Source organism: Salmo trutta, chromosome 24, assembly GCF_901001165.1.
Source record: "Salmo trutta chromosome 24, fSalTru1.1, whole genome shotgun sequence".
Taxonomy (NCBI): domain Eukaryota; kingdom Metazoa; phylum Chordata; class Actinopteri; order Salmoniformes; family Salmonidae; genus Salmo; species Salmo trutta.
In genome coordinates this window covers 43,014,230-43,038,639 of record NC_042980.1, presented here as the reverse complement: position 1 = coordinate 43,038,639, position 24,410 = coordinate 43,014,230, and the positions used below count along the sequence as shown (strand labels likewise).

Here is a 24,410-nt window from a genome sequence, read left to right as displayed (position 1 = left end):
TTAGTACAGGAGCATCCATGGAAGCTCCATCAGTCTGACATTAGGTCTAGTTAGTACAGGAGCAGCCATGGAAGCTCCATCAGTCTGACATTAGGTGTAGTTAGTACAGGAGCAGCCATGGAAGCTCCATCAGTCTGACATTAGGTCTAGTTAGTACAGGAGCAGCCATGGAAGCTCCATCAGTCTGACATTATGTCCATTTAGTACAGGAGCAGCCATGGAAACTCCATCAGTCTAACATTATGTCAATTTAGTACAGGAGCAGCCATGGAAGCTCCATCAGTCTGACATTAGGTCTAGTTAGTACAAGAGCAGCTATGGAAGCTCCATCAGTCTGACATTAGGTCTAGTTAGTACAGGAGCAGCCATGGAAGCTCCATCAGTCTGACATTAGGTCTAGTTAGTAAAGGAGCAGCCATGGAAGCTCCATCAGTCTGACATTAGGTCTAGTTAGTACAGGAGCAGCCATGGAAGCTCCATCAGTCTGACATTAGGTCTAGTTAGTGCAGGAGCAGCCATGGAAGCTCCATCAGTCTGACATTATGTCTAGTTAGTACAGGAGCAGCCATGGAAGCTACATCAGTCTGACATTAGGTCAAGTGAGTACAGGAGCAGCCATGGAAGCTCCATCAGTCTGACATTATGTCTAGTTAGTAAAGGAGCAGCCATGGAAGCTCCATCAGTCTGACATTATGTCTAGTTAGTACAGGAGCAGCCATGAAAGCTCCATCAGTCTGACATTATGTCTAGTTAGTACAGGAGCAGCCATGGAAGCTCCATCAGTCTGACATTATGTCTAGTTAGTACAGGAGCAGCTATGGAAGCTCCATCAGTCTGACATTATGTCTAGTTAGTACAGGAGCAGCCATGGAAGCTCCATCAGTCTGACATTAGGTCTAGTTAGTACAGGAGCAGCCATGGAAGCTCCATCAGTCTGACATTAGGTCTAGTTAGTACAGGAGCAGCCATGGAAGCTCCATCAGTCTGACATTAGGTCTAGTTAGTACAGGAGCAGCCATGGAAGCTCCATCAGTCTGACATTAGGTCTAGTTAGTACAGGAGCAGCCATGGAAGCTCCATCAGTCTGACATTATGTCCATTTAGTACAGGAGCAGCCATGGAAACTCCATCAGTCTAACATTATGTCCATTTAGTACAGGAGCAGCCATGGAAGCTCCATCAGTCTGACATTAGGTCTAGTTAGTACAGGAGCAGCCATGGAAGCTCCATCAGTCTGACATTAGGTCTAGTAAGTACAGGAGCAGCCATGGAAGCTCCATCAGTCTGACATTAGGTCTAGTTAGTACAGGAGCAGCCATGGAAGCTCCATCAGTCTGACATTAGGTCTAGTTAGTACAGGAGCAGCCATGGAAGCTCCATCAGTCTGACATTAGGTCTAGTTAGTACAGGAGCAGCCATGGAAGCTCCATCAGTCTGACATTAGGTCTAGTTAGTACAGGAGCAGCCATGGAAGCTCCATCAGTCTGACATTAGGTCTAGTTAGTACAGGAGCAGCCATGGAAGCTCCATCAGTCTGACATTAGGTCTAGTTAGTACAGGAGCAGCCATGGAAGCTCCATCAGTCTGACATTATGTCTAGTTAGTACAGGAGCAGCCATGGAAGCTCCATCAGTCTGACATTATGTCTAGTTAGTACAGGAGCAGCCATGGAAGCTCCATCAGTCTGACATTATGTCTAGTTAGTACAGGAGCAGCCATGGAAGCTCCATCAGTCTGACATTATGTCTAGTTAGTACAGGAGCAGCCATGGAAGCTCCATCAGTCTGACATTAGGTCTAGTTAGTACAGGAGCAGCCATGGAAGCTCCATCAGTCTGACATTAGGTCTAGTTAGTACAGGAGCAGCCATGGAAGCTCCATCAGTTTGACATTATGTCTAGTTAGTACAGGAGCAGCCATGGAAGATCCATCAGTCTGACATTATGTCCATTTAGTACAGGAGCAGCCATGGAAGCTCCATCAGTCTGACATTAGGTCTAGTTAGTACAGGAGCAGCCATGGAAGCTCCATCAGTCTGACATTAGGTCTAGTTAGTACAAGAGCAGCCATGGAAGCTCCATCAGTCTGACATTAGGTCTAGTTAGTACAGGAGCAGCCATGGAAGCTCCATCAGTCTGACATTATGTCTAGTTAGTACAGGAGCAGCCATGGAAGCTCCATCAGTCTGTCATTATGTCTAGTTAGTACAGGAGTAGCCATGGAAGCTCCATCAGTCTGACATTATGTCCATTTAGTACAGGAGCAGCCTTGGAAGCTCCATCAGTCTGACATTAGGTCTAGTTAGTACAGAAGCAGCCATGGAAGCTCCATCAGTCTGACATTAGGTCTAGTTAGTACAAGAGCAGCCATGGAAGCTCCATCAGTCTGACATTAGGTCTAGTTAGTACAGGAGCAGCCATGGAAGCTCCATCAGTCTGACATTATGTCTAGTTAGTACAGGAGCAGCCATGGAAGCTCCATCAGTCTGTCATTATGTCTAGTTAGTACAGGAGTAGCCATGGAAGCTCCATCAGTCTGACATTATGTCCATTTAGTACAGGAGCAGCCTTGGAAGCTCCATCAGTCTGACATTAGGTCTAGTTAGTACAGAAGCAGCCATGGAAGCTCCATCAGTCTGACATTAGGTCTAGTTAGTACAGAAGCAGCCATGGAAGCTCCATCAGTCTGACATTAGGTCTAGTTAGTACAGAAGCAGCCATGGAAGCTTGGCCCCAGTGATGTACTGGGCCGTTCGCACTACCCTTTGTAGCGCCTTGCGGTCAGAGGCCGAGCAGTTGCCATACCAGGCGGTGATGCAACCAGTCAGGATGCTCTCAATGGTACATGCCAAATCTTTTCAGTCTCCTGAATAGGTTTTGTCGTGCCCTCTTCACGACTGTCTTGGTGTGCTTGGACCATGTTAGTTTGTTGGTGATGTGGACAACAAGGAACTTGAAGCTCTCAACTTGCTCCACTGCAGCCCCGTCGATGAGAATGGGGCCGTGCTCAGTCCTCTTTTTCCTGTAGTTGTCACGGGTGTCATTGTGTGTAGACCAAAACGCAGCGGGAAAATGTATCATTTTCTTTTAATTTGGTGAAGAAGGAAACACAAACAACGTACAAAAAATCTACGAACTGGACAGTCTCGTCAGGCACACAGCTAAACAAGAAACAATCCCCCACAAAATCCCATGACAAACACATTCCTATTTATAGGACCTTCAATCAGAGGCAACGATAGACAGCTGCCTCCAACTGAAGGCCCCAACACCAATTAGCTAAACATAGAAATACAAATGACTAGACTGAACATAGAAATAAACTAACATAGAACAATAACCAAAACCCTGGACTAATAAATCAAATACCCCTCTACATACACAACCACCCCGAACCATATAAACCAAATACCCCCTCTACATGAACACATACACAAACACACCCTGAACCACATAAAACAAATACCCCCTGCCACGTCCTGACCAAACTATAAGAACAAATAACCCCTTTACTGGTCAGGACGTGACAGTAGTCCACAATCATCTCCTTTGTCTTGAGCACGTTGAGGGAGAGGTTGTTGTCCTGGCACCACACGGCCAGGTCTCTGACCTCCTCCCTATAGGCTGTCTCGTTGTTGTTGGTGATCAGGCCTACCACTGTTGTGTCATCGGCAAACTTAATGATGGTGTTGGAGTCGTGCCTGGCCGGGCAGTCATAATTGAACAGGGAGTACAGGGGAAGACTGAGCACGAACCCCTGAGGGGCCCCTGTGTTGAGGATCAGCGTGGCGAATGTGTTGTTACCTACCCTTACCACCTGGGGGCGGCCCGTCAGGAAGTTCAGGATCCAGTTGCAGAGGCAAGTGTTTAGTCCCAGGGTCCTTAGCTTATTGATGAGATTTAAGGGCACTATGGTCTTGAACGCTGAGCTGTAGTCAATGAATAGCATTCTCACATAGGCTAAGGTTAAATCTAGACTTGGTTTCCTCTATCATAATCGCTCCTCTTTCACCCCAGCTGCCAAACTAACCCTGATTCAGATGACCATCCTACCCATGCTAGATTACGGAGACATAATTTATAGATCGGCAGGTAAGGGTGCTCTCAAGCGGCTAAATGTTCTTTACCATTCGGCCATCAGATTTGCCACCAATGCTCCTTATAGGACACATCACTGCACTCTATACTCCTCTGTAAACTGGTCATCTCTGTATACCAGTCGCAAGACCCATTGGTTGATGCTTATTTATAAAATTCTCTTAGGCCTCACTCCCCCCTATCTGAGATATCTAATGCAGACCTCATTCTCCACATACAACACCCGTTCTGCCAGTGATATTCTGTTAAAGGTCCCCAAAGCGAACACATCCCTCGGTCGCAAAGGGTGGCAACTTTGAAGAATCCTGAATATAAAATATATTTTGATTTGTTTAACACTTTTTTTGTTACTACATGATTCCATATGTGTTATTTCATAGTTTTGATGTCTTCATTATTATTCTACAAGGTAGAAAATAGTAAAAATAAAGAAAAACTGAGTAGGTGTCCAAACTTTTGACTGGTACTGTACAGTCGTGGCCAAAAGTTTTGAGAATGACACAAATATTAATTTCCACAAAGATTGCTGCTTCAGTGCCTTCAGATATTTTTGTCAGATGTTACTATGGAATACTGAAGTATAACTACAAGCAGTTCATAAGTGTCAAAGGCTTTTATTCACAATTACATGAAGTTGATGCAGAGTCAATATTTGCAGTGTTGAGCCTTCTTTTTCAAGACCTCTGCAATCTGCCCTGGCATGCTGTCAATTAACTTCTGGGCCACATCCTGACTGATGGCAGCCCATTCTTGCATAATCAATGCTTGGAGTTTGTCAGAATTTGTGGGTTTTTGTTTGTCCACCTGCCTCTTGAGGATTGACCACAAGTTCTCAATGGGATTAAGGTCTGGGGAGTGTCCTGGCCATGGACCCAAAATAACGATGTTTTGTTCCCCGAGCCACTTAGTTATCACTTTTGCCTTATGGCAAGGTGCTCCATCATGCTGGAAAGGGCATTTTTCGTCACCAAACTGTTCCTGGATGGTTGGGAGAAGTTGCTCTCGGAGGATGTGTTGGTACCATTTTTTATTGATGTCTGTGTTCTTAGGCAAAATTGTGAGTGAGCCCACTCCCTTGGCTGAGAAGCAACCCCACCACATGAATGGTCTCAGGATGCTTTACTGTTGGCATTACACAGGACTGATGGTAGCGCTCACCTTGTCTTCTCCGGACAAGCTTTTTTCCGGATGCCCCAAATAATCGGAAAGGGTATACGTCAGAGAAAATGACTTTACCCCAGTCCTCAGCAGTCCAATCCCTGTACCTTTTGCAGAATATCAGTCTGTCCCTGATGTTTTTCCTGGAGAGAAGTGGCTCTTTGCTGCCCTTCATGACACCAGGCCATCCTCCAAAAGTATTCGCCTTACTGTGCGTCCAGATGCACTCACACCTGCCTGCTGCCATTCCTGAGCAAGCTCTGTACTGGTGGTGCCCCGATCCCGCAGTTGAATCAACGTTAGGAGATGGTCCTGGCGCTGGCTGGATTTTCTTGGGCGCCCTGAAGCCTTCTTCACAACAATTGAACCGCTCTCCTTGAAGGTCTTGATGATCTGATAAATGGTTGATTAATGTGCAATCTTACTGGCAGCAATATCCTTGCCTGTGAAGCCCTTTTTGTGCAAAGCAATGATGACGGCACGTGTTTCCTTGCAGGTAACCATGATTGACAGAGGAAGAACAATGATTCCAAGCAACACCCTCCTTTTGAAGCTTCCAGTCTGTTATTCAAACTCAATCAGCATGACAGAGTGATCTCCAGCCTTGTCCGTTAACGAGAGAATCACTGACATGATGTCAGATGGTCCTTTTGTGGCAGGGCTGAAATGCAGTGGAATTTTGGGGGGGGGATTCAGTTCATTTGCATGGCAAAGAGGGACTTTGCTATTAATTGCAATTCATCTGATCACTCTTCATAACATTCTGGAGTATATGCAAATTGTCATCATACAAACTGAGGCAGCAGACTTTGTGAAAATGTATATTTGTGTCATTCTCAAAACTATTTGGCCATGACTGTAGATAAAAGAAAATGGATAATTTGTGTGAAACATGCTGTATACTTTGATAAAGGTCATAAGCCCATTGGTGACATGGGTGGTTTGGGTGGCATGTGCATGCTAAGGGTTATTAGGTCTCGTCTTGGAGGGGTAATCTATGTCCCTCGTCAATAAAACAGTGGGGGAGATGTGTGTTTGTGGTGTCTTTTATGCATTACCATCTAGAAACTCTGTCTGTCTGCCTGCCTGGCTGCCTGCCTGCCTGCCTGCCTGCCTGCCTGTCTGCCTGTGTTTAACTGATGTCCAATTATATAGTAGCATCTTCCCACTACCAGTTGCAACGGCATAGTGGATTTTATTAGTTGTATAGTACAGTGACTGGTGCAATGAGAGTTATTGATTGGTTTGATGGGGGATGTTCTAATATAATTGGTGCAGAGCCCAGTGGGTTCCTGGAACTAGTGCATGAAAGAAAACAAGGTAGGCAGTCAGTACGACACTTTAGGAACTGGTGCCTGCAGGAGGAAGAACATCTCTATTCGATGATGTTCTGGCTAGGCCTGAATAACAGGCAGACAGCAGTGGAGGCTGCTGATTAGAGGACGGCTCATAATAATGGCTAGAACAGAGTGAACGGAATGGCATCAAAAACCTGAAAACCAATGCGTTTGATGTTGTTGATACCTTTACACCTATTCCGTTCCAGCCATTACCAGGTGCCAGTCCTCCCCAATTAAGGTGCCACCAACCTCCTGTAGGTAGACAGTGTTCAGACTCAGAGCCAGAAGGATTTCAACCACACACACACAACAATAATACTAAGTAAGATATTGGCGGATGGGTTCATTAGTCTTGAGACCACGTAAACAATGTAGGCTCAAGGCAATTTGTACTATTCTGAGAGTAAATCTACGACACTCTGTTTAGTATGATTTGTTACATTATGAACTGAACTGCGTTTGTACCAGGTCATACGGATTAGAAGACGTATATTATCATAAGTCTTACCCAGTCGTACAATAGCATAAAGATTGGATGATGCAACTTATCATACCTGCTGGAGGACGTATAGTATTGCACGTCTTTATCTGAGACCAGGTTACGCAATAACACCAAAGGAGAATAATAGGGAGGATTTACGTTGGCGATTAGGGGAACTAAAACGACCAAGGTTAGGTGAATTTACGTAGCAGGTTAGGTGAACTGGGTTAAGTTTAGAATAAGGGTTATCTAAAATGCTACAGTTGTCCCTGACAAGACTCAAACATGCAACCTTTGGATTGCCAGACTGTCGCGTATTATGCCTACCCATCCTCCCCAACCGATATCCCTACTTTTAGTTTCTGTCTAAAGTAACTAGACCATTAGTAGGTATTATAAGTCTGGGAGGTGCTCAGAAATACATAAAGTATGTTTCATATGGCTGTAAGTAAATTGTTCTATAAAGAAATGGTAGAGAGAGAGAGAGAGCTGCCTGCCATAGTGTAGTAACTGCCCATGGCAACAATATCAGCACTTACAAAGACAAATAAGGGCATTTAATATTCAGCTCTTTTGAAATAATGTTAAAATATGTAATAGATGGTGTTGCCCAGGGGCAGAATCCAAACGCAAAGCGCTAGATACCAACACCGACCTTCCTTACTGTGTGAAAGACAACTGTGAAATATACATACCACTCTTGTGTCTAGATTTGGCTTCATTTGCTGTGTTAATTATTCTCTCCCCCTGCTGATCACGTGTGATGTAGGTAGTTTACACCATTTTGTTACCATTAAAGATGCCAAACAAAACTGTGAGAGATGTAGCCTTGTTTGGCACACAAAACGGACCTTATGCTCACCACGACAGAAAGTGGTTATACATGTCGGCTGCATGTCAAGCATTCAAGTGTAGCGTTCATACTTTAAGCTTGAAATGAGACAAGGTTTTCATTGGTTTCAGTGAAATGCATTTGTGACTGAATGGAGATAGAGAAACTATCTGTATTTACTGTCAATGGCCATCTGTAGGGTCAAACAGAGGGGATACATTACTTTTACACCGTGTCTCAAATACAGTTAGGATGCAGCTAGGGAATCTGAACTTTCAGGTCAACTCCCCCTGGCTCTCTCTCTCTGTCTCCTCCTCCAGATCAACTCGCCCTGGCTCTCTCTCTCTCTGTCTCCTCCTCCAGATCAACTCCCCCTGGCTCTCTCTCTCTGTCTCCTCCTTCAAATCAACTCCCCCTGGCTCTCTCTCTCTGTCTCCTCCTCCAGATCAACTCCCCCTGGCTCTCTCTCTCTCTGTCTCTTCCTCCAGATCAACTCCCCCTGGCTCTCTCTCTCTCTGTCTCTTCCTCCAGATCAACTCCCCCTGGCTCTCTCTCTGTGTCTCCTCCTTCAAATCAACTCCTCCTGGCTCTCTTGCTCTCTCTGTGTCCTCCTCCAGATCAACTCCCCTGGCTCTCTCTCTCTGTCTCCTCCTCCAGATCAACGCCCCCTGGCTCTCTATCGGTCTCCTCCTCCCTGGGGACGCTCATCTCAGCTGCTGTTTGTCCACAGATTAGATATCCAAACACATGTACATTACTTCCCCCTCACAACCTACTGACATGTTCAATTTACAGTGAGATTAGTGTGTAGCACTGGGCGGAGTTTCAGGAGTAGTCCCCATGCTTCCGTGAGAGTGTACCCTGTCACCCTAGTGTTTCAAACAGAGCCCATCTCGTTTCTTTGGAATCTGATGTGGACAGCAGGGATAACATGCAGCAGCAGTTGCTGCCAGTCAGTTCAGTGTGCTGTTTCAGCACTGATTGACAGGACAGCTCCCAGAGGTCAACATTACTTGTGTTTTCTGGAGGGAGGATTTTAATGCTTGCAATGCATTTAAGAAAATTGGTATGTGTGTGTGTGTGTGTGTGTGTGTGTGTGTGTGTGTGTGTGTGTGTGTGTGTGTGTGTGTGTGTGTTAGGCTTGGGCGGTATACCATATATTGCGCATACAAGGGTATTTTCAATTACTGACGATATGATTTTCAATACTGTTCCCTGTTTCTCCCCCAAAAAATCTCACAAAAATTCTATTGATTCACATTAAGTAAGCCTTTCACGGTAAGGTCTACTACACCTGTTGTATTCGGCACATGTGCCAAATAAAAATGTTATTTGAGTATGTTTTTTTTTTACAAATAGCACGAAGCAAACAGAAGTTTTGTGACATGTTGTCCACTGCTGAGCAGCACAAGAGAGGTGATCAAGTTACACTTGAAATTCACTTGGCCAGCTCAATGTATAATAACTAAACTCAGCAACAAAAAAGAAACATCCTCTCACTGTCAACTGCGTTTATTTTCAGCAAACTTAACATGTGTAAATATTTGTATGAACATAACAAGATTCAACAACTGAGACATAAACCGAACAAGTTCCACAGACATGTGACTAACAGAAACTGAATAATGTGTACCTGAACAAAGGAGGGCTCAAAATAACAGTCAGCATCTGTTGTGGCCACCAGCTGCGTTAAGTACTGCAGTGCATCTCCTCCTCATGGACTGCACCAGATTTGCCAGTTCTTGCAGTGAGATGTTACCCCACTCTTCCACCAAGGCACCTGCAAGTTCCTGGACATTTCTGGGGCCAATGGCCCTAGCCCTCACCCTCCGATCCAACAGGTCCCAGACATGCTCAATGGGATTGAGATCCGGGCTCTTCGCTGGCCATGGTAGAACACTAACATTCCTGTCTTGCAGGAAATCACACATAGAACGTGCAGTATGGCTGGTGGCATTGGCATGCTGGAGGGTCGTGTCTGGATGAGCCTGCAGGAAGGGTACCACATGAGAGAGGAGGATGTCTTCCCTGTAACGCACAGCGTTGAAATTGCCTGCAATGACAACAAGCTCAGTCCGATGATGCTGTGACACATCGCCCCAGACCATGACGGACCCTCCACCTCCAAATCGATCCCACTCCAGAATACAGTCCTCGGTGTAACGCTTATTCCATCGATAATAAACGAGAATCCGACCATCACCCCTGGTGAGACAAAACTGCGACTCGTCAGTGAAGAGCACTTTTTGCCAGCCCTGTCTGGTCCAGCGAAGGTGGGTTTGTGCCCATAAGTGACATTGTTGCCGGTGATGTTTGGTGAGGACCTGCCTTACAACAGGCCTACAATCCCTCAGTCCAGCCTCTCTCAGCCTATTGTGGACAGTCTGAGCACTGATGGAGGGATAGTGCGTTCCTGGTGTAACTCGGGCAGTTGTTGTTGCCATCCTGTACCTGTCCCGCAGGTGTGATGTTCGGATGTACCGATCCTGTGCAGGTGTTGTTACACATGGTCTGCCACTGCGAGGACGATCAGCTGTCCGTCCTGTCTCCCTGTAGCGCTGTCTTAGGCCTCTCACAGTATGGACATTGCAATTTATTGCCATGGCCACATCTGCAGTACTCATGCCTCCTTGCAGCATGCCTAAGGCACGTTCACACAGATGAGCAAGGACCCTGGGCATCTTTCTTTTGGTGTTTTTCAGAGTCTATAGAAAGGCCTCTTTAGTGTCCTAAGTTTTCATAACAGTGACCTTAATTTCCTACTGTTAGCTGTTAGTGTCTTAACGACCGTTCCACAGATGCAAGTTCATTAATTGTTTATGGTTCATTGAACAACCATCAGAAACAGTGTTTAAACCCTTTACAATGAAGATCTGTGAAGTTATTTGGATTTTTACGAATTATCTTTGAAAAACAGGGTCCTGAGTTTATAAGATAACTATCTAAGAAGTGCCAAATACATTTTTTCCAGCTCAAGGCCCAAGCTAGGAATTTGGTTAGCTAATTTTCTATTTAAATATCTGGGCATTTGGATTGGCAAGGATTTAACGTTTCAAAAACATAATGATGAGCCAGTTAAAAAGTGAAGATTTAAAGTGGGCAGATTGTACAGTCAACTTCCCTGCCATTTCTTGACTATGGTGACACCATTTACCTGAATGCAGCAGCCATTAAACAGTCTTAAACCTTTAGATCATGTCAAATCAAATTTATTTGTCACGTGCGCCGAATGCAACAGGTGTAGTAGACCTTACAGTGAAATGCTTACTTACAAGCCTTAACCAACAGCGCAATTTTTAAGTAAAAAATTGGTATTAGGTAAACAATAAATAATTAAAGAAAGAAATAAAAAACAGTAAAATAACAGTAGTGAGGCGTGGTACCGGTCCAGAGTCAATGTGCGGGGGCACCGGTTAGTCGGTCTAATTGAGGTAATATGTACATGTAGGTATTGTTAAAGTGACTATGCATAGATGATATACAGAAAGTAGCAGCAGCGTAAAAGAGGGGTTGGCGGGGGGTGGCGGGAAACAATGCGAATTGTCCGGGTGGCCATTTGATTACCTGTTCAGGAGTCTTGGGGGTAAAAGCTGTTGAGAATAATTTTGGTCCAGACTTGGCGCTCTGGTACCGCTTGCCATGCGGTAGCTGAGAGAACAGTCTATGACTGGGGTGGCTGGGTCTTTAACAATTTTTAGGGCCTTCCTCTGACACCCCCTGGTCTAGAAGTCCTGGATGGCAGGCATCTTAGCCCCAGTGATGTACTGGGCCATACGCATTACCCTCTGTAGTGCCTTGCAGTCGGAGGCCGAGCAGTTGCCGTACCAGGCAGTAATGCAACCAGTCAGGATGCTCTCGATGTTGCAGCTGTAGAACCTTTTGAGGATCTGAGGACCCATGCCAAATCTGTTCAGTCTCCTTAGGGGGAATAGGTTTAATCGTGCCCTCTTCACGACTGTCTTGGTGTGTTTGGACCATTCTAGTTTGTTGGTGATGTGGACACCAAGGAACTTGAAACTCTCAACCTGCTCCACTGCAGCCCCATCGATTAGAATGGGGGCGTGCTCGGTCCTCCTTTTCCTGTAGTCCACAATCATCTCCTTTGTCTTGAGCACGTTGAGGGAAAGGTTGTTTTCCTGGCACCACACGGCCAGGTCTCTGACCTTCTCCCTATAGGCTGTCACGTCGTTGTCGGTGATCAGGCATACCACTGTTGTGTCGTCTGCAAACTTAACCTGTTAGGGCTAGGGGGCAGTATTTACACGGCCGGATAAAAAACGTACCCGATTTAATCTGGTTACTACTCCTGCCCAGTAACTAGAATATGCATATAATTATTGGCTTTGGATAGAAAACACCCTAAAGTTTCTAAAACTGTTTGAATGGTGTCTATGAGTATAACAGAACTCATATGGCAGGCAAAAACCTGAGACGATTCTGACCAGGAAGTGCCCTCTCTGACAAGATCTTGTTCTTCTTGTCTCTGTTTATTGAAGACTGAGGATCTTTGCTGTAACGTGACACTTCCTACGGCTCCCATAGGCTCTCAGAGCCCGGGAAAAAGCTGAATGATATCGAGGCAGCCCCAGGCTGAAACACATTTGCGCTTTTGGCAAGTGGCCGATCAGAGGATAATGGGCTTAGGCGTGTGCACGAGTCGACCCCGTGCTTTATTTTCTTTCGTCAATTTACCTAAACGCAGATTCCGGTCGGAATATTACCGCTTTTTTACGACAAAAATAGCATAAAAATTGATTTTAAACAGCGGTTGACATGCTTCGAAGTACGGTAATGGAATATTTAGCATTTTTTTGTCATGAAATGCGCCGTGCTCGTAACCCTTATTTACCCTTTCGGATAGTGTCTTGAACGCACGAACAAAACGCCGCTGTTTGGATATAACTATGGATTATTTGGGACCAAACCAACATTTGTTATTGAAGTAGAAGTCCTGGGAGTGCATTCTGACTTGAACACCAAAGGTAATCAAACTTTTCTAATAGTAAATCGGAGTTTGGTGAAGGCTAAACTTGCTGGGTGTCTAAATAGCTAGCCCTGTGATGCCGGGCTATCTACTTAGAATATTGCAAAATGTGCTTTCACCAAAAAGCTATTTTAAAATCGGACATATCGAGTGCATAGAGGAGTTCTGTATGTATAATTCTTAAAATAATTGTTATGCTTTTTGTGAACGTTTATCGTGAGTAATTTAGTAAATTGTTAGTAAATTCGCCGGAAGTTTGCGGGGGGTATGCTAGTTCTGTAATTAGAAGAATTATGGTCAGATTTGCCAAATGGAGGGTGAGGGAGAGCTTTGTACGAGTCTCTGTGTGTGGAGTAAAGGTGATCTCAATTTCTTTTCCCTCTGGTTGTGCATTTAACATGCTGATAGAAATTAGGTAAAACTGATTTAAGTTTCCCTGCATTAAAGTCCCCTGCCACTAGGAGTGCCTCCTGGGTGAGCAGTTTCCTGTTTGTTTATTTCCTTATACAGCCAACTGAATGCGGTCTTAGTGCCAGCATCCGTCTGTGGTGGTGTAGATGGTAGATGCCGTCTACCATAGCGCCCTTCGCTTTATCACAGGTGACAGTTTTAATACTCATCACTGCATCCTGTATTTGTAGTTTGGCTGGTCCTCATTAAAGTCCTGTAGATCACTTCACTATTCCTTTTCTGTTTTAAAAAGCTCTAGTACACAAGCTTCCGACCTACCTAACTTCGTTGTTGAAGTATACAAATGTGAGTTACCAAAAACGTTCACAGGGTTGGTTAACTCTTGAGGTTCCTCGGATCTCCACCGAATGAGGTAAATCAGCTTTCAGTTTTTCTGCACCTCACTGCTGGAACAATTTACAAAACATTACAATAGAATGTTCTGGTGTCGCTCTGGCAATTTAAAGTATTGATTGAGGACCTAGTAGCTGAGGAATGTAACTGTTTTTGTTAAATGTTGTGTTGTGCTGTATTTTTATTTAATTTCACATTGTATTGGTTGTAGTTCTGTTTCATATTGTATTTGATTGTTGTGTTACATTCATCAGGGTGCCTTTGTGAATGAGACCCTGGTCTCAATGTGTTTCCCCTGAATACAAAAAAAATATTTAAAATAATTGGTGGCTAGCTTGCAAGATCAAAATTAAGGTTTCAAACTCAATGACAACAGAGGTTATTTACTAGTGCAATTAAGGGTTGGGAGGTAGCCTAATGGTTAGAGCATTGGGCCAGGTTGCTGGATTGAATCTCTGAGATGAGAAGGTAAAAATCTGTCGTTCTACCCCTGAGCAAGGCAGTTAACCCACTGTTCCCCGGGACAGCAGAGACAATCAATCCCCTTCTGGATACAGTGTGCCTTTTGATATGGTTGTATAACTTTATGAGCTGGGTTGTCAGTCCTTGCATTTAGTTTATGTACGGTAATCAAATCAAACATTATTTGTCACATGCGCTGAAAAGAGCGTGTATTTATAATCCACTGAAAAGTGATAGCGCCTCTGACCATTGGATCCTTAGGGTCGATTGTTGTTTTGATGTGGGTCTGATGTGGGTTTGATGTGGGTTTGAACTTGGAAAATAAGCTATGCACAGAAATCAGACACCTTTAGAGGTAAAGATGCTACTTCCTTCTCCTCTCCCACACATAGATATAGACATGTAGCAGATGTGAAATTAAATCCCTTTAATAAAGTAGGCGAGGTCGTGATCTTTGTGTTTCAACTTGGATTATAATGTGGAGCCTGAAGTCCACAGACCTTCGTTGCCATGGCAACTCCCAGGAGTTTTATTGGTTATTACTCAACAGCTGTTGATAATAACCAATGTTTCCTGAAGGCTGACTGCTGGTGGAAAATTGCTACTCTTGAGGAGGAGGGTTTACAATTCTTGATCTTATTATTTTGGAGGGGTTAAGGACTTTCTGTTTCTGTTTTTTTGTTGTTGTTGTAATCTACAACATTGAAGGTAATGTTGATATTTATAAAATATTGATAATGTATTATAACTGATTCGTTGATTATGAAACATGTTCAGTACCATACTAACAAAATACATACAGTATCCTCTTACTGTATATCCATCCTTTCTGTTTCTCAGAGAAATAGCATTAGATGAGGGATCCCCGTCCATGTATAACCACCGCCATTGTTGAGCATCAGAAACAAACCTAACGTCCAGAAACGTACTTCTTCTGACTCCTTTGCTAACCTGGTCATGAACTGATCAGCTCAGCCTGGGCCCGGATAGAACCGTTATCATTTATTCAAGTTTACCTCATTTATTCAAGTTTACCTCATTTATTCAAGTTTACCTCATTTTCACTGTCCAACCACTGGAGCGAACTTCCTCACCACCTCTGCTGGCTATAACACACAGGCTCAATGTTATCATGTAACCCGGGACTAAAGACAAAAGAAATCAAAGATCAAAATATCAATTACTGTGACATTACGGGAGAGAAAGATCGAGGATGGATTTTATACAGCTTTCCGTCCATTCAGAATGGTATTTTGAAGGCACATCTTTTGAATCTGTGAGTGGAATCACGCTCCATGTATAAATAACAAAGGCTCCCGGAGGATTGCCATTACTGCCATTGGAGAGCCTCTATCTGCATTTTTGTCAGAAATAGGTTTTTGACATAGTCTTGTTCAATGTTCTCTACCTACTGTATATAGTACTCTAAATACCCTCAATTCATGTTGTAATGTAAAAAAACATGTTTTTTTTGTAGGATAGGCATACCACAAAATCCTCAGTGCTGAGGAAGAATGTACAGTATTTACTAAATAAACCAAATACCATAATACGATATGCGGTACAATTCTAACGAGCAACAAATGTCGAAAAAGATAATGCAATTACATGTACAACTTACCTCTAACCTGTACCCCTGCACACTGACTCGGTACCGGTACCCCCTGTATATAATCTCGTTATTGTTATGTTATTGTGTTACTTTTATAATTTTTTTTACTTTAGTTTATTTGGTCAATATTTTCTTAACTCTTCTTGAACTGCACTGTTGGTTAAGGGCTTGTAAGTAAGCATTTCACTTGTTTGATTTGATACTGATTTGATTTGACCTCTGATCGGATGCAGTCCCATACATATTAACTCAGCTGTGTAGAAAGTATGGTCTGAATACACAGCCAGGGGAACCTGCTGCGTTCTGTTAATGCACTGTGGCTCCAATAAATCCATAGCATGTGGAAACGCTAATACCTCTCAAACAAACCATTTTATTGGAGGAAATCAGATCGCATGGCCCTGTTTGGAGCCCAGCCTATCCTACTGCTGTGCTGTTCTATAGGTTACAGAGTAGGCTACAGATGTTATTTCCAACAGACACCCCTATAATTTAATACACAAAACATACAGACATTAAGCCGGGTTGATAACTGGGGAGAAATAAAGAGTGAAAGAAAGAAAGGCTTTGAATAATGAATGTGAAGAGAGGCCTGTTAAACGGCAAAGAAGCCTTTGAAGTGACATAACTTACTGCCACAGTGTTCATATCATCACCCATCATAGTTCAAATATGGAGAGACAAACAGAAAGAAAGGGAGGGAGGGAGACAGAGAGATAGAAAGAGTGATGTCTAGGGTCCGCTCACCAACCAAGAATTCACAAAATGGGACAAACACCAAATTGAGAATCTGCATGCAGAATTCTGAAACAAATATCTTCTGTGTACAACATAAACACCAAACAATGCATGCAGAGCAGAATTAGGCCGATACCCGCTAATTATCAAAATCCAGAAAAGAGCCGCTAAATTCTACAACCACCTAAAAGGAAGTGATTTCCAAACCTTCCTTAACAAAGCCATCACCTACAGAGAGATGAACCTGGAGAAGAGTCCTCTAAGCAAGCTGGTCTTGGGGCTCTGTTCACAAACACAAACAGACCCCACAGAGCCCCAGGACAGCAAAACAATTAGCCCCCACCAAATCATGAGAAAACAAAAAGATAATTACTTGACACATTGGAAAGAATTCACAAAAAAACTGAGAAAACTAGAATGCTATTTGGCCCTAAACAGAGAGTACACAGTGGCAGTGACTGATCCAAATTTAAGGAAAGCGTTGGTATTGAGAAAGGCCGCCATAGGCATACCTGGCTCTCAAGAGAAGACAGGCTATGTGCACACTGCCCACAAAATGAGGTGCACTTCCTAACCTCCTGACAAATGTATGAACATATTAGAGAGACATATTTCCCTCAGATTACACAGATCCACACAGAGAGAGAGAAAGAGAGAGAAAGAGAGAGTGAGAGAGCGAGAGAGAGAGAGCGAGAGAGAGAGAGCGAGAGCGAGAGAGTCAGAGAGAGAGTCAGAGAGAGAGAGAGAGAGAGAGAGAGAGAGAGAGAGAGAGAGAGAGAGAGAGAATATATTCCTTATTATTATGTGAATACCGACTGGGACTATTCTGAGTTCCCACCACCCTGTTAGATGTGACACAAGAGGAGATAGTTTTACTTGAACAATTAAGACACAGAAAGTGTTTTGTTTAATGACTTGATTTAAGTGTCTTGGCAAGGTGAGGATTAGAGTCTTTGGTGACTTTGCTATTTAGATTTGGACTGTTGGGTTTTCATAATCTTCAATTGGTAGACAAAATACAGGACAGATTCTGAAGGAAAGACACTTTCTTCTTGGCTCATTCAGTACTTCTATTCATTATTATATTATTATTCTACCATTGGCAATTAAGACATGGGTTTCTGTTTGCTCCCTGATAAACTATTCCTGCCATTGCCATTATCACATAATTTCCTAGGGCTCCCTGTTTTCTAATAAATCTCCTGAAATCTCAAAATAAAACCAATTTCATGCCTCTGACAGCACAAGAGTGAGATGTTTTTTATGTGTCTCGATTACATTATTAATGTGATTCACATTCAGTGACTGAACGCTTGTTAAGGAACATTGTCGGTGACATTCAAACTAGACATCCACTTGTTATGAGTTGGGATTAGGGTTGCAAAGGGAGGGTATTTTACAGGAAACATTCTAAGTTTACCGGTAAACTACCAGAATTGTTTATATTTCAAGGATTTTATAATTTATGTAATCTATCACAAGATATATAGTGGTCCTTTTGGGTTCTTCAGATTACCACAGGTGTCTAATTATCTCTGGCCTTCTGTGTGGCCTTTTAACATGTAAAATACATGAAATAATTTAAGATGGTTTTAAAATAGAATAACAAATCTGTTAAATATTCTACGAAATATATACCATCAACTTAGTGAATACTATTGGTGTTTAATATGAGGGTTTCAGCATTAAATATCATTAAAATATATATATACACTCTTAGATGCATTTTACTATGTCTATTTATTTGTAGTAAATGTTTTGCCATCAAGCTGATGGCAGTTGTAAAAAAAGTTGCCGAGTAAATAGAAAATAATGCCATTGTTGATTAGATGTTTTTTTCATTAATTAAGCTATTTTCTCTTGAACCATATGGTCTATCTACTAGAACCTAATGGACAATACGGACACAGTTATAAACAATGAATACTATACCGTATATGAATAAAAAAAAATTCAACGTTATTCAAGTCAACTTTTAGAAAAAATATTTTTGGTTTTCAAGTAGAACCCTTCTGGGTTCCATGTAGAATACTTTCCACAGGGGGCTCAACATGGAACCCAAAATGGTTCTACTTAGAACTAAAAACGGTTGTACCTAGAACCAAAAAGGGTTCTCCTATGGGGACAGCTGAAAACCCCTTTTGGAACCTTTTGTTCTAAGAGTGTATAAATTGCCAAAGTTATGATAAATTGCGGTAACTTTCTAAATTACCGGTAGCCTTGCAACCATAGCTGGGATGGATCTAGGATGGCCTCATTTTAAACTACCCAAATGCGGGACCACGGGATGATTTTGTGGGACATTGTAGCACCTGCTGCAACATACCCTTCCCCCTTCCGCTGCACAGCTAATTGAAGCGCACCTAACCTACTATTTTGCCTAATTTGGGATTGAGGGAAGTAGCAGACATGTTTTTAATGAGTAACTAATGAGCATGGAGAACCTCACAAGTTGTGACATTGGCCTATGTCTCGTCTTGTGCTGCGCAGAATATCAGATCTCAACAACCATTGGAGATGTTTATGATATAAATGTTGTCATAAGCGCAACGTGACTGCAAAAGAGACAGGTGGGAATGTCTGACTGAAAAATGGGACAAATCAACCTTTTTTTGTAAATTAGTGGTGTTTTAATTTGTTGCTAAAATGCAGGACATCGTTGTTCTGGTTGCGGGACAAAATGAGGGGACTGTTTCATGTTGTGCTCTACCGTTTATTTCGTTGTATCGCAAATCACACTCTTTACGGCAATATTTTTCGTCAATTGGATGACGCTTTGCGTTCACGTGTGGAAGGAAATTAGCAACACTAACGAACATGGAAGGGAGTGGACGTGACATAGAGCACGGAGACTGTACCTAAAAGAAAAGCTACTTCGGTCGCATGGACGTGGTTTGGGTATGAAAAGTCTGACACGGACCAGAAAACCGTCCACTGCAAAATATGCCGCAGGCCGGTCCCGACAACAGGCTCAAACACCACTAACCTCTTTTACCACCTACGCAAGAATCATGTGGAACAGTACAGAGTGTGTCTACGGATGAAACCCCAAAAAGTAGTCGAGTGCTCAAAACAACCCCCGACTCAGACATTGCAAGAGGCTTTTGCCCACGACACACCATATGGCAAAGAATCACGAAGACTGAAGGAGATAACAGCTGCCATTACAACTTACATCTGTAAAGACATGGCCCCGTTTTACACGGTCGAGAAATGGGGGTTTCGTGAGTTGGTGCTAACACTCGACCCAAGGTACCAAATGCAAATTGATGTGACACGTATTAATGCCAAAATAACATGCAAAACAGGCAAGCCCCCCAAAATAATATATATATATTGTAAAAAAAAAACATATTTTAGAAAACCATTTAGAAGTCTTGTAAAACTGATATTTGAAAATAATAGAAACCTTAACCTGACAACAAATTAGATATTGGCAAAACAAACTAATAGTTAAAACTAAGTAAATATAAATAAACATATCTAGCAATGGCACAATGAAGTTACAGTCAATTGTGTGGCGACAACGGTTTCTCATATACTGCTCATATACACTGCTCAAAAAAATAAAGGGAACACTTAAACAACACAATGTAACTCCAAGTCAATCACACTTCTGTGAAATCAAACTGTCCACTTAGGAAGCAACACTGATTGACAATACATTTCACCTTCTGTTGTGCAAATGGTATAGACAACAGGTGGAAATTATAGGCAATTAGCAAGACACCCCCAATAAAGGAGTGGTTCTGCAGGTCGTGACCAAAGACCACTTCTCAGTTCCTATGCTTCCTGGCTGATGTTTTGGTCACTTTTGAATGCTGGCGGTGCTTTCACTCTAGTGGTAGCATGAGACGGAGTCTACAACCCACACAAGTGGCTCAGGTAGTGCAGCTCATCCAGGATGGCACATCAATGCGAGCTGTGGCAAGAAGGTTTGCTGTGTCTGTCAGCATAGTGTCCAGAGCATGGAGGCGCTACCAGGAGACAGGCCAGTACATCAGGAGACGTGGAGGAGGCCGTAGGAGGGCAACAACCCAGCAGCAGGACCGCTACCTCCACCTTTGTGTAAGGAGGAGCAGGAGAAGCACTGCCAGAGCCCTGCAAAATGACCTCCAGCAGGCCACAAATGTGCATGTGTCTGCTCAAATGGTCAGAAACAGACTCCATGAGGGTGGTATGAGGGCCCGACGTCCACAGGTGGGGGTTGTGCTTACAGCCCAACACCGTGCAGGATGTTTGGCATTTGCCAGAGAACACCAAGATTGGCAAATTCGCCACTGGCGCCCTGTGCTCTTCACAGATGAAAGCAGGTTCACACTGACAGACGTGACAGAGTCTGGAGACGCCGTGGAGAACGTTCTGCTGCCTGCAACATCCTCCAGCATGACCGGTTTGGCGGTGGGTCAGTCATGGTGTGGGGTGGCATTTCTTTGGGGGGCCGCACAGCCCTCCATGTGCTCGCCAGAGGTAGCCTGACTGCCAATAGGTACCGAGATGAGATCCTCAGACCCCTTGTGAGACCATATGCTGGTGCGGTTGGCCCTGGGTTCCTCCTAATGCAAGACAATGCTAGACCTCATGTGGCTGGAGTGTGTCAGCAGTTCCTGCAAGAGGAAGGCATTGATGCTATGGACTGGCCCGCCCGTTCCCCCGACCTGAATCCAATTGAGCACATCTGGGACATCATGTCTCGCTCCATCCAACAACGCCACGTTGCACCACAGACTGTCCAGGAGTTGGCGGATGCTTTAGTCCAGGTCTGGGAGGAGATCCCTCAGGAGACCATCCGCCACCTCATCAGGAGCATGCCCAGGTGTTGTAGGGATATCATACAGGCACGTGGAGGCCACACACACTACTGAGCCTCATTTTGACTTGTTTTAAGGACATTACATCAAAGTTGCATCAGCCTGTAGTGTGGTTTTCCACTTTAATTTTGAGTGTGACTCCAAATCCAGACCTCCATGGGTTGATAAATTGGATTTCCATTAATTATTTTTGTGTGATTTTGTTGTCAGCACATTCAACTATGTAAAGAAAAAAGTATTTAATAAGATTATTTCATTCATTCAGATCTAGGATGTGTTATTTTAGTGTTCCCTTTATTTTTTTGAGCAGTATATATAAATATATATTTTTTGCAACTATAGTTTAAGTGTTTTCTATTTACCTTTTTAGATTTTACATATTCATATTTTATATTTTGTTACATGCTTAATTGAAAATTTGCACAGGTTCTAAATAAAATAAATAATCAAATATGAGTAAGTACCTTTTTTATTTGTTGAGTATAATTCAACATGTAATAACAAATAGGTCTTTACATGTGGTGATTTTATATAAACTATTTATCAATTGAATTTACAGAAAATGTGCTATATCGTGATATGTATCGTTATTGGGATATGAAATGACCTATATCGTGATATGAGATTTTGGCCATATGCCAGCCCTACTGGGACATGTAGTCACTCGAGATGGACTGCCTCAGACTATGCCGTGATGACTCATGCAGTGTAAAATGGAGTTAGATGTGATAAGATTTAATTTGACAGACTGCTAGGATTGTATACTGAACAAAAATATAAACCCAACATATAAAGTGTTGGTCCCATGTTTCATGAGCTGAAATAAAAGATCCCAGAAATGTTCCGTATGCACAAAAAGCTTATTTCTCTCAAATTTTGGGCACAAACTTGTTTACATCCCTTTTAGTGAGCATTTCTCCTTTGCCAAAATAATCTATCCACCTGTCAGGTGTGGCATATCAAGAAACTGATTAAACAGCATGATTATTACACAGGTGCACCTTGTGCTGGAGACAATAAAAAGACCACTCTAAAATGTGCAGTTTTGTCACAGCACAATTCCACAAATGTCTCAAGTTTTGAAGGAGCTTGCAATTGGTATTCTGACTGCAGTAATGTCCACCAGAGCTGTTGCCAGATCATTTTATATTATTTTCTCTACTATAAGCCACCTCCAACATTGTTTTAAAGAATTTGGCAGTATGTCCACCCAGCCTCACAACCCTACACCACGTGTAACCACACCAGCCCAGTACCTCCACATCCAGCTTCTTCACCTGTGGGATCGTCTGAGACCAGCCACCTGAACAGCTGATGAAACTGAGGAGTATTTCTGTCTGTAATAAAACCATTTTGTGTGGAAAAACTCATTCTGATTTGCTGGGCCTGGTTCCCTAGTGGGTGGGCCTATGCCCACCCACTGATTTCCTTATATGTAACTCAGTAAAATCTTGAAAAAAATTGTTGCATGTTGCGTTTATATTTTTGTTCAGTATATATGAAGAATATACCTACTATGTGCTGTTCTAATGCAGTTTATCTATCTGCACAAATTTGAATTTTCTGTCAATTTGTACACTATACACTATTGGGAAAAAAAGGTGCTCTCTAGAATCTAGAAGGGAACTACCCACTTTGGTTCAACCCTTTCAACAGAGGGTTGTCCATGAAACCAGGAAGGGTTCTACCTATGCCCTATGGGGCCAGCCGAATAACCCTTTTTGGAACCCTTTTTTTCTAAGAGAGTATGGGGGAATAGGGTATCATTTAAGATGCAGCCTACACTCCCAGTCGGTATTAGAAAGAACGTTGAGGCCCAGCCCGCCTGTGGAAAAGCAACCTGTTGTTACTCCATTGGCTCACAGCAAAAAAACATCACCCTTTTCAAACGCAATTTTCTTGTTGACTGCAATTATAAAACTACATTTAAGAAAAGTACAACATGTCTAAAGAGTAACGTAAACGTAACGTAAGAAAAACGTAATGTAGGGCTTCCCTCACGCCCTTCTTCATGACTGCTTGCAGCCATGTGAGTGCTAGCTAGCTAGCGACCATAACAATAAGGTAGCCAAGACCAACAACACAAACAAACAAACTCTAAAGCTACAAGTAGTGAGTTGAGTTACAAACAGACTATACTAAACAAGTTACATTTCTCACCTGTGATGAAATGTTTTCCACACACTTAGCTACGTATGTGTAGCATTCTTGAACACCGGGTCTCCAACGCCGAATAGCCTGAAGCCACAGGGCTCTTCTCGCAGGCTCTATTTCCCTACGTGGGAGCATTGTGAAACGTAGGTTGGGTATTTTCACCTGGTACATTGAACAGACCAGAATCTTTTCAGTATGTTTTGTGTTTTCTGTATAATAAAAATCGATAACAAAGTCGTCTTTTTTACAATCAGGGGTCAATTTGAAATAATTTTTTCCCAATTTGTGGGTGTAGTCGAGGGGAATTCTTTATTATTACGTGAATATTGACTCGCCGTACAGGAATTTGACATTACTCTAAAAGGCTCTGCATGGTCAATCCGACATCTGCAGTGGCCGTACAGCATTCACTGCGATGCGGCCTCCACAGAAGTCAAGGCCTTCATACTTGCGCTTCGCGGAACAGAACAGAGCTGTTGTCAAGGAAGTGAGTTTGTGTTTTATACATGAACTCCCACACCTAACAACAGTCAACCAATCATGTCAAAGCAGAGCTACAAAATTTGGGAGGGGCAAGGCGATGACATTACTGTAAGTATGATATGGCTGACCTCCTCTTCCTCTACAGCCATAGGACCAAGTCATCAGGCTGGCTGCCACCTGGCACCTGCAGCAGTGCACATGGACCCCCCAATGGATGGGACATGGCCACCAATAGAGATGGGCGAGACTTCTACATCAAGTAAGTAAGCTGAGAGGCGAGGGGAGGAGACGAGAGGAGACGAGAGGAGACGAGAGGAGATGAGTGGAGTGGAAAAGGGAGAGGAGAGGAAAATAAAAGAGGAGAGGAAAAGTGGAGAGGAGGAGAGGAGATGAAAAGAGGAGAGGAGGAGAGGAGATGAAAAGAGGAGAGGAGGAGAGGAGATGAAAAGAGGAGA

General features: G+C 43.2%; 1 protein-coding gene across 2 annotated transcripts in view; it reads left to right on the top strand.

Moving 5' to 3' along the window:
• LOC115161348 (FERM and PDZ domain-containing protein 4-like) overlaps positions 1-24,410 on the top strand; it is a 76,873-nt gene that overhangs the window by 11,809 nt on the left and 40,654 nt on the right. For both annotated transcript variants that reach the window (XM_029712265.1, XM_029712264.1), the window contains exon 2: positions 24,101-24,214. In XM_029712265.1, the coding sequence (XP_029568125.1) occupies positions 24,101-24,214 (114 nt within the window). The remainder of the gene's footprint in view (positions 1-24,100; positions 24,215-24,410) is intronic.